The following is an 11,804-nucleotide window of genomic DNA, read 5'->3' on the forward strand; positions in this document are numbered from 1 at the left end:
AAACAAATAAAAATCATTTAACTCAAAAGACTTACCTAAGAGAAAGTGATCATGCTGAAGTGGTCTCTTAATTTTTGCCGTGGCTGTATATATGACATTTCTGGAAGTTATTCACCCAAAAACAAGAAATGTAGCTTAAAAACACATTGAAGCTGCTGAATTCTCCTCCATGATTGTATTACACCAGATTCAAACACCGGATTGGTGTGAGTCAAACATAAACACAGTTCACAAAATCTCGTTGACTTGACAGCGAGCTACGAAATTGAAAGGCCCATGTTGAAAATACTAGGTTGATCAAGTGGATGTAAAGAAAGCTTGAGATGATGTTTGTCACGTGCAGGTTAAGAGAGTGTGTTCGAGGAATTCATTGTTATCACTTCACCAGCCATGAAATGCAAGTTGGATGGCTATTATCTGGAGCTCAGTGATAACTCTGATGTGCACAAAAGGAAATCAGTACCTAGAGCTTGAGGAAAATTCCCAGTGATTCACAAATAAGAGAAACAAAAGCAATAAGGTAGAGTCTATCGAGTAAAATGTGTAGCTCAAGCTTAGAGCTCTTCTTAACTGGTAACAACCTTAATGTAGTAAATGAAGAATAACAACGTGCCAAAACAGTTTGTTAGCAGCTCAGCACATTTTCTCCCCCCATTAATCTAAAACATCATAAACATGAGATAACAGCCTCCCTGTCGAGAATGTTCTCCCTAACAGTCACGTAAGTGGTTTCTGCAGAACTGCGTGATATGTAAAGATAAATATTTGAGTCACTAATGTTTTTAGTCAGCTCTCATATTAGCTTAAAGAGCTTGACCTCATTTTCTGTAGTGTTCCCTAGGATAAGCATGCAAAATGTATTAACTGCATCGTCGACAAATAATTCATCAATCAAGAACCTATTTTTATTTATGTGGGATGTTAAATGGTGAAATATATCATATTATTCATATTTATCATCATATAATCCTACGGTTAAATGGATTTGTATTATATTGTATTCTTTTTTTTCTCCTCTTCTCTAAAACTTAGAAGCCAATTCTTTATATTTGTAAAACCTTCTGATGAGGGCAGATTTCATATTCAGATTTCTCCTCTTGGCGTTTACAAAAAGCTTGTTTCACTTTAAGCAGCAGTGTAACATCCTGCAGGCGGAAACTTGAAGGCAACACCAGGTGTACCAAAGATATAGGAAAAATGTATAATAATATATTATATATAATATATTTTTGATGCAAAAGTAATCTGTGCCTATTTCCTTGAGTGACTGCAGAATCCTGGAAACAGATTGCTCCAATAATCAAGGTTTTAGTGGGTCAGCTCCACTGGTGGAAACGTGACATCATTACAATCATAGACCACAGGAAAGTATTGTTCCTACCAGAAGCTTGAATATCTTGCCTTCCTTGTGTTAAGTTAATAAACAAAAACCCTTTCAAATTTATGAGGAAAATGAAACCTCTTATAATAACTGAAAATCAACTAGAAAACTAATTTGTATAATGAAGAGAGACATACCCACTAAAAGGTCAATCACATACTTGTGACTTACTTTTGGTTAATTTTCTTTCTCATCGTTTTATAGAGATTGTTGTCAATTGTTGTAAAAAAAAGTTAGAAAATAGGGTTGTTCCAAATTTGATGTGCATTCTTCCTCCGAGCATGTTCTGTCCACTTGGGGTTAAAAGGAAGCATCCAATTACCCCTCTGCAAACAGACATGTGCTTGTTCTTATAAATGTTCACAAAAGCTTTTTTTCCTGAAATTTTATTTTAGACTCTCTCAACCAGCCTGAGATGTTTTGCTCTGTTCTGCCCTCAGCTGGTAAAGGACTAATACAACATCCCGAATCAGTACAAACACTGCTGTGTCCACAGTATTTTCCAAAGGGAAATAAAAACTGCTTACCTTTTTTATTAAAGCCAATGACAACCCGAACAGCAATGGTGGTACTCCCAGTACTCCCCTTCCTGGACTTCTGTCACCTGCTATATTAACAAAAAGGAGATCATCACCTGACATACAGCAATATTAAGCATGGAAAAGTATACAACCGTGAACAAATATACAACCAATTATCAATAAAACTGCCAGCATTTTAACAATTAGGAATTGACCTGGATAAATCATTGTAAGTGAACATCCCCTCCAACTTTCCACATGATTCATCCAGTGTAGATTGTTTAAGAACTTACAAAAATAATTTATGATATGATAATACTTGGAAGGACTGAAACCTTCGTTCAACTATAACAAAATGCTCTTAAAATAACTGTTTTGATTTTTCTATTCAAACTCACATTTCTGATGATAAAGTAATTGGTTTAAAACTGAGATGTACCCAATCAAAGGATTAACATAAAGTTGACACACCATTACAATATAAGGCAGGCTTGTGAGTTTGGGCAATATTTATTAAACTGACGTGCATACATTAAATGTCGACTCTATAACATATACCAAATGACTATTGTAAAATATTCAAAATATATCTATATATAAAATTCACATACCATAACAAATGTATTCATTTAAAATGTAGAAAGTAATTACGCTGGTGTAACACTTAAAATGATGTTTCTTGACAGCACTGTGATCATTACAAACTGCCTTTTCAGCTTTTGACTAATGCAATTCAACTTTTTGGTTTTGTAGGGCACCATGATTGAAATACCTGAACAAAAAATAATAAAATAAATAAAATACATTCATTCCCACAGAGAAATGGACGAACATAACCCCAGCCTCAGTGCAGCAGCTGGCAAACATCCATGGAAAGGTGTCCCGGCTGTTGAGCCGCAGCGCCCCCTGCTGCTGCAGCCTCTGTGCTGCACCACAACTCGGCATCTGCATCCGGAGAAGTAGCGACCAGTGTCCTGTAATCACCGGGACTGCCTGTCCTCCGAGACAGGAATACATCTGTACACTCAAAGACCAACTATCTGCAGCCAAAATGGTAAGTTGATACTGGGCTGATATGAACCGGTGATTTAGCATTTAATAAATTTTTACATGTGAGAAGCATTGCGCACATTCTTTATAAAAACTTATAGCCTTATAGTTTCGGTGCAACGAGCTGCAATAGAGCCTGTCAGGTGTGTTTGGTATTGATGGCGAAGCTTTAGCAGTGATATGTGGTCAGTTGAACGCTCTGTTATTACCTACGCAGCTGACAGCAGCAGCGGGCTTTGGCCTTTACGCACGGCCCGCTGTGACGTTCTTATCAAATCCTTTAAATATCAAGCTGCTGCAGTAGAATGACCGCACAGATATCATGTGTTTACCAACAGTGAGTAAACGGCTGTGTTGAATAAAGTTTCTATTAGGTGAGATCACAAGATATTGCGTAATAACTCTCCAACGGACGACAAAATAAATTATTAAAGTACGTCACAGAAATAGAGCTGCAGCAGACAATGTGTTCTATTGGTGGATGGGGATTTGTTAAAGCTTATAATGAATTATTATTATGTTATAACAGCCTTTGAATGTTCGGACATCCCAGAGCTTATAATTCTATAATTATTATGGGGCTGAATGCTTTTAACGTACAAGACTTTAAGTTGAATTGCAATTATGCTATAAATTCTTCATACTGGGGGCTACATAGGCCTATAGTGGCAAATATTTCCCTTACATGTTTTATAAGATATCAACATATCTTAAACATGTCTTTATCATCTTCAACAATCTTAACTTTTACATAAGTTTCCATCCATTTTATTGCAGAATATCTTGTCTTGTTTGTGATCTGAGATAATACATCATCATCATTTATTGTGTTATTGGTCAGTTAAAGACAACATTCAGCATGCACTATTCACCTTAACGTGAAGAATTCGTGGGGAACTTAAGGTATGAAGTAAAGACATCATGTTTTGTTGTGATTGTGACATAGTTGAGCTCTGCCTGCACAGCCGCAGCATGGTGACTCAGTCATTGCTGATAATTAGGAACCAGAAGGTGAAGTCTTCAGGCCTGTCCCACACTCCTTTCTCCTAGTCAGGCTGATGGATTTAGTTTCAAACATGTCTTTCTTTTTATAACTCTAATTGGAACTGCTGCAGAGATCTAGTAGTGCACACAAATAAATATAAAATGACAAAGAAAAAAAATGAACCTCTGCTGGTTGTAAATTGATCAATGTAATCATTCACTCTTAACCTCCACCAGGTGAACTTCACCGTGGATCAGATTCGTGCCATCATGGACAAGAAGTCCAACATCAGGAACATGTCTGTGATTGCCCATGTGGATCATGGGAAGTCCACTCTGACTGACTCCCTGGTGTCCAAGGCGGGGATTATCGCTTCTTCCCGAGCCGGAGAGACCCGCTTCACAGACACACGCAAAGACGAGCAGGAGCGCTGCATCACCATCAAATCAACGTATGTGGTTCATAGAAGTTAGGAAACACCTTTGTATTATGTGTTAACTTTCACGCGTGGTGAGAATTGTGTGAATTCCTTTACTACAGTAAGTGAAGTCCCATGCATTTTTAAAAGTGCATTTTCAAAATCCCAGTTTTTGTTTGATTCCAGTAAATGCACCTGCACTGACATTGATCTATATACTAAATCCCATTTACTGAAATCCTTCCAGTCAAGCCAGTTTGAAGTACTTTAACTGGAACATCTCCACTTAGCATATCTGCTTGTCCAATATTGTGATGACATTCAGTTTGAACTGGGTTTAATTTACTTCTATTTTATCCATTCTTTACTTGACATTTATTACATGTCCCCAACCATTTCCTCTTTCCTCTGTTATTCAGGGCCATCTCTATGTACTACGAGCTTGCCGACAGCGACCTGGCGTTTATCAAGCAGAATGTAGACGGGAACGGCTTCCTCATCAACCTGATCGACTCTCCTGGTCACGTAGACTTCTCCTCTGAGGTCACGGCTGCCCTCAGGGTCACAGATGGAGCCCTGGTAGTGGTGGACTGTGTCTCTGGTAATGATGACTCACACCCTCACCTCCACATCCTACACACACACGAACACACGTAGGACTTTAATGATAACTACTTTTGGTGCAAATGTAATGTGTCACATTTATAGAACCAAAAACATTATAAAGTTGGCCCTTAATGTCTTTTCGAATGTCGTAAAAAACTCTGTATGACGGTAGGGGAAACTATGTTTATCCTGGCATCATGTTGGCTAAATGTTGGTGACATTCTTTTACAAACAATAAAACTTAACACAATGTGCAATATCGATGTCATGTTCGTATATCTGAAAAGAAACTGATAACATACATTTTTCTAAATATATTGCATTATAACGTAGCAAAACTGAATAACATAATAATTGTGACAGGCCTACACACACGCTCCCTTGTCTCACCTGTTTGTTTCCTCTGGCAGGTGTGTGTGTGCAGACTGAAACTGTACTGCGGCAGGCCATTGCTGAGCGCATCAAGCCGGTTTTGATGATGAACAAGATGGATCGGGCCCTACTTGAGCTGCAGCTGGAGCCAGATGAGCTCTTCCAGACCTTTCAGCGCATCGTGGAGAACGTCAACGTCATTATCTCCACCTATGGAGAGGATGAGAGCGGGCCCATGGGGAACATCATGGTGAGGCAGATGCTCCAACACCACTCAGACACAAAGAGATGCTAAAATAGCTGGGAGAGTTTGCGATACACTTCATAGAGCTTTAAATTCACAGAATAATGGACTTTTTCCCCCCTCAGATTGACCCCATTATTGGCACAGTCGGGTTCGGCTCAGGCCTCCATGGCTGGGCATTCACCTTGAAGCAATTTGCTGAGATGTATGTGGCTAAGTTCACAGCAAAAGGATACGCGCAGCTGGGAACAGCAGAGAGGAGTAAGAAAGTAGAAGACATGATGAAGAAACTGTGGGGAGACAGGTAAATATGATGATAAAAATATCCAGACAGAGATATGTTCCTCATAATAATCTGACACCAGTCTGAAAAGCAGAGGTGTTGCACCTCACCCATCACTGATGTCATCGTGTACACACCACACCATGAAGTACACGTCTACATCCCGATATTTAAAACCACCAGAAGTCAGCAAAACCTAGATTTTCAACTGGTTTTCAGTTTCTTTTGTTTCTTTTCTTTGAATCACCAAGAAAATCCTTACGATGACTGGCATTTATTACACGGCTTTGTTAAATATACAAATCTTGATTAGTCAATTACGGCAGTCGTCGTTGCTATGGATGCAGTTTTATCTCCAAACACAGCAAGCAGACTTAGCGGAATCAATAAAATCAATTAAAATATAAATGTTGGGGTTGTTTTCATCAATAGCCGTGTAATAATAAGCAGGATGATATATATAGTTTCTGCTTCACCTTTTTTGGTTCATTTCCCAATAATAACCACAATACTTGCTTCACCCTCCCCCCCCCCCTACATATTGCACAATAAAAACAGGATTACGAGCTAGATGTCAATCATGTGATTGTCATGATGTTGTGCGATAATTTATGCACAGATATTTTGACCCAAATGCCGGCAAGTTCAGTAAGACTGCAAACGGTCCTGATGGCCAGAAACTTCCCCGCACCTTCTGCCAGCTCGTTTTGGACCCCATCTTTAAGGTGAATGGAGAGAAAAAAAGTGATGTAAACCCAAAATTATTATGTTAATGTTTACCAAGTCAGGCCTTAATTTTTCTAAAGACCTTTATATATCTCTGTATTGTTCAAAATTAATTTCAAGCTTCTAAATGTAGGGATTAAACATTTCTGTCCTTGACACCTTGTAGTGGTACCATCAAAAAAGATGTTGTGGTAGACGGCAATTGCATACAATCTGGAGAACACTATACAGTATGATTAGGCTGAACGCAACACATAGACTGCACCGATTTTCGCCAGTATTATCCTATTTCTTCACATTAAATGTAATCTTAGAGGCTTTAAAATAAAAGTTAAGGATGACTTAAAGTGATGACTTAGAGGCGATAAAATGAAGGCGCTAACTGTTGGTTCCAGTTTAATGTCTTCTTTTTGCCCTTCTAGGTCTTTGATGCAATCATGAATTTCAAGAAGGACGAGACAGCCAAACTAATTGAGAAGCTGGACGTCAAACTGGACTCTGAGGACAAGGAGAAAGAGGGGAAGCCCCTGCTGAAGGCTGTGATGCGTCGCTGGCTGCCAGCCGGAGAAGCCCTGCTGCAGATGATCACCATCCACCTGCCCTCCCCCGTCACTGCACAGAGATACCGCTGTGAGCTGCTCTACGAGGGGCCCGGAGACGACGAGGCTGCCATGGGTCAGTGGAATATTATGTTTCTGAATAAAATATTAAGAACCTAATTTGTAATATTTATTTTGGCTCTACTTTATTTATTGCTTAATATTTCTGCTGTCTTCTCAGGTATTAAAAACTGCGACTCTAAGGCTCCTCTGATGATGTATATTTCCAAGATGGTCCCAACCACTGACAAGGGACGTTTCTATGCCTTCGGCCGTGTGTTCTCTGGCACTGTGTCCACTGGGCTGAAAGTGCGTATCATGGGGCCAAACTTCAGTCCTGGCAAGAAAGACGACCTTTTCATCAAACCCATCCAGAGGTGAGCATGTTGATGTGCAAACCACTACATGGAGACATGGGATAAATACAAATCCTTTTTAAACCATGTCCTTCTCTCCCTGCAGGACCATTCTGATGATGGGCCGTTATGTGGAGCCAATTGAAGATGTTCCTTGCGGCAACATCGTAGGTCTGGTTGGAGTAGACCAGTACCTGATTAAAACAGGGACTATTACCACCTATGAACAAGTACTGTATCGCTCCCCGCCCCCCTTAATTTACTGTTATTGCTTGCTGTCTGCCTTATTCTTTCTATCACAACATATCTGTTTTGTGGTACTGACCGCAGGCCCACAACATGAGGGTGATGAAGTTCAGTGTGAGTCCTGTGGTCAGAGTAGCTGTGGAGGCCAAGAACCCAGCTGACCTGCCTAAGCTGGTGGAGGGACTGAAGCGTCTGGCCAAGTCTGACCCCATGGTGCAGTGCATCATCGAGGAGTCTGGGGAGCACATCATCGCCGGAGCGGGGAGCTGCACCTGGAGATCTGCCTGAAGGACCTGGAGGAAGATCATGCCGGCATTCCTCTGAAGGTGAGAAGAAGAGTATTTTCTTTAATAAGGGGAGACGCTCCAGGTGAACAGAGTAAACATGTTAAAATAATAGATATAGCCTTTAAAGTTTCCAAGTTAATTGCTTATATTTAAAACATACTTTTTTGTATTGGGCTTTCTGGAAATGTATATTTAAATATGCAAATAGGACATTGTCTTATTACATATGTACTAATGACATCAACATTAAATTTGTTGACTTATATTTTTAAGTAGGGAATATTGGTGTCTCTCTGTACTACCCCAAAGAGCAGTTCATATTGTAAACAGCAATAATAAAATCTATTTTTGCCATCTTTTTAGGACAATAAAGAAATCAGGCTATGAATAATATATGAACTAACCCTGTGTAGAGTTCAGTGTATGTAACAGATAATGAAGCTTGGCGAGTGTGTATAGTAAGCTATATTGGCTATAAGCTATATTGGAATATAGTTTACAAAAGTAACAGCAATGCAACACATAGTATTTCAGAAATGCTATGTGTAGCACTACCAGACAAACTCTCAATGTTTGTAACCTTTTCTTTCTTCCAGAAATCAGACCCAGTCGTGTCTTACAGAGAGACGGTGTCAGAAGAATCAGATCAAATGTGTTTGTCCAAGTCTCCCAACAAGCACAATCGCCTCTTCATGAAGGCCCGCCCCTTCCCCGACGGCCTGGCTGACGACATCGAGAAGGGGGAGGTCACCCATCGGCAGGAGCTCAAGGCCCGTGCACGTTACCTCACAGACAAGTACGATTGGGAGGTGGGCGAAGCCAGGAAGATCTGGTGCTTCGGTCCAGATGGCAGCGGGGCCAACCTGCTGGTCGATGTGACAAAGGGCGTTCAGTACCTTAACGAGATCAAGGACAGCGTCGTGGCTGGTTTCCAGTGGGCATCTAAAGAGGTAGATAGCAGTTCACTTTGAATGCAGAACAATTGTATCAGATACACGGTGCTGATACATTGTTGATAAAGTTCTGTACTTGTATACTCCTGAAAATAACCTAGCAGTCTCTGTCTTCATCCTGCAGGGTGCCTTATGTGAGGAGAATATGCGCGCTGTTCGCTTTGACATTCACGACGTGACACTGCACGCAGACGCTATCCACCGCGGTGGAGGACAGATTATTCCCACAGCTCGTAGGGTGCTGTACGCCTGCCAGCTCACCGCTCAGCCAAGACTCATGGAGCCTGTATACCAGGTGGAGATACAGGTCTGTACAACCTCCTTTTTTTAAAATGCCATTTTATAATGCCAGTTTATGCTGCACTATTTCTAAATGCTCTTAATGTCTTTCATTTTTGAAATGCCTTGTGTTGAAAGGTGCTATATAAATAAACTTGCCTTGCCTAAATAAATCAGAAACACTACAGGAAGAAGAAATTATTACTTTTTATTCACTGGTCCACTTTTAGACTTGCTTCTTTAACATGTGTTCTTTCAGACTAGAAAAAAGAAAAGATCCAAAATACATTTAGTGCTTTGTTAGTAAACGTATCTTTTGCATATTTAATCTAAAGTCTACAAAAAACACATTGTCTTAAAGTAAGTGATCATCTCAGGATTCCTATAGTTACAATTTTGAAATCGTCCAAAGGTAAATTACCAAAAGACAGTTTTTTAAACCTATACAGAATTTTAACATTCAATTTTCTGTAACAAATAACAATTGATATATATACACAACATATGATAAGCAAACAGTAAACATGACTGAAAAAGCAACTTCACCAATTCCCCCTCTGAGTGTAAAACTATTATGAAACTTTTATGGTTTTAATGACTTTTAGAATAATTTTATGATCAGGATTCTGCTCGACAACTATCTGATGCCAGCTCATGTGTGACTGCTTTGCTATTTGTCCGTATAGTGCCCGGAGCAGGTGGTCGGGGGTATCTACGGCGTGTTGAACAGGAAACGAGGTCACGTGTTTGAGGAATCCCAAGTCATCGGCACTCCCATGTTTATTGTGAAAGCCTTCCTGCCTGTCAACGAGTCCTTTGGTGAGTGTGTAATACGTTTTTATAACAATTCACATTATTAAATAATTTGGTCATAGTATGTAATTTCCCTATTCTTGGCAGAGAAGAATTTCATAAGGCTTTCATAAAATCCTGCAAAAAATGTAATGAACAATGAATAAATCCTAACTGGGAAAGGCTGAAGGCAATGACAACCCTCAACTCTACCTTAAAATGTCCCCAAACTATGTCTTTTGTTGTTGTTTAATTGATCGACCTGTAGTAGCAGAAAATAACAAGTTTTCCATTTAAAAGAAATTACAAGTATGTATCTGCATTCATTTCCTCCAGGGTTCACAGCTGACCTGCGCAGCAACACTGGAGGCCAGGCCTTTCCTCAGTGTGTGTTTGACCACTGGCAGATTCTTCCAGGAGACCCTAGCGACCCGACCACCAGACCCTTCCAGGTTGTTGCTGAAATTAGGAAACGCAAAGGTCTGAAAGAGAACATACCTGCCCTCGACAACTACTTGGACAAACTGTAAAACTAAGCCAAGAGAATAAAATACCAAATAAATCTCTTAACCCTACCCCATGGGCACTTTAAACATTTTGCACAGGCTTAAAAGATACACTGCTCAATTGTATTGACTTTGAATTTGAAGCAGAAGCTTTAAGCTTTTGTTGTAGGCAAGTGGAAGCAGTGATGCTTTTTCATTTCACAGCTGCAGTACACCAAGTGCCTAGGGTGAGGGTTATGGGGAACAATTGGATCAAAGCAGTTGTATTACTTGTTCTTTTATTTCTCCACATGGGTCCTCTTTTCCCCTTCTCATCATCCAGGATGGGCCTGTACAGTGCACTGTGATGCTGCTGCAATAATGCGTATTTAAAAGGATCATGGCCAGATAAAACCATGGAAACCATATTAATGTGTTAAAGAAGTCAAACTTCCTTGAATGGACCTTTGTGTGGATGTGATTAATAAAAACATTCAACTCATGATGGAAATGGGACTCCTGTTATTTCTCTAATGGGCTTTTGTGAATAGTTTGCCATTTTGTGAAAAATACTTTTTCAATTTGAGTTAGGGATTTAGTTAACGGGATCAATATTTAACTTGTATCTAGGCTACAGCCAGAAGCCAGTTAGTCCGCTAAGCTTAGCATAAAGAGTGAACATAGAGAAACCATTTCTTATTTCATCTATTAGTAAACAAAGTAAATTATAGAAACAGCTGTCCATCAATATCCAAATCCATCGCTTTGCTCATCTTCACAATATAATTTGTTTTTGTACAAGAGCTTAAGTGTAAAAAACAACAACCAGCCACTAAACGAGGTTATGGTTGAGAGCCATTGCCATTTTTTATTATAGGTTGATTATAATAATATTAATGTTATTTTTTTCCTTATTTGCCCTCTGTACTGTGAACTCAACCATAGAATTTGGTTCCTAGGATTGTAGGGGAGAATGGGGTGGATTTGATTGTCACTCAATTTTGCTCCCTAGAAAGCGCTGTTAAAAAGATGTTAGTAATAAAAAGTTCAGATCTGGGATCAGGTCACCTACAGGGTCATTTCAGGAGAAGACGCTTTGAACTTGAGGTCAAATGTTTTCATAGCTATGCTACATGTTGTTAGCTTAAACGTTTTGGAAGCTTGACATAAAGGGACTGCCATTAGGATAAAAATGTACCCCCCACCCCAACAAAAAAAAAG

The 11,804-nt window shown here is 39.6% G+C and overlaps 1 protein-coding gene across 1 annotated transcript; it reads left to right on the forward strand.

Moving 5' to 3' along the window:
* Positions 1-2,835: 2,835 nt before the first annotated feature.
* LOC134866180 (elongation factor 2b-like) lies at positions 2,836-11,085 on the forward strand. The gene is given in 15 exon segments (XM_063886183.1): positions 2,836-2,956; positions 4,174-4,388; positions 4,775-4,956; positions 5,372-5,583; positions 5,703-5,881; positions 6,480-6,585; positions 7,009-7,261; positions 7,367-7,562; positions 7,648-7,771; positions 7,872-8,043; positions 8,046-8,113; positions 8,671-9,024; positions 9,152-9,334; positions 9,993-10,125; positions 10,435-11,085. Coding segments are annotated over 15 exon segments (2,574 nt in total). The 5' UTR covers positions 2,836-2,953; the 3' UTR covers positions 10,629-11,085.
* Positions 11,086-11,804: the final 719 nt, after the last annotated feature.

Source organism: Eleginops maclovinus, chromosome 6 (genome assembly GCF_036324505.1).
Source record: "Eleginops maclovinus isolate JMC-PN-2008 ecotype Puerto Natales chromosome 6, JC_Emac_rtc_rv5, whole genome shotgun sequence".
Taxonomy (NCBI): domain Eukaryota; kingdom Metazoa; phylum Chordata; class Actinopteri; order Perciformes; family Eleginopidae; genus Eleginops; species Eleginops maclovinus.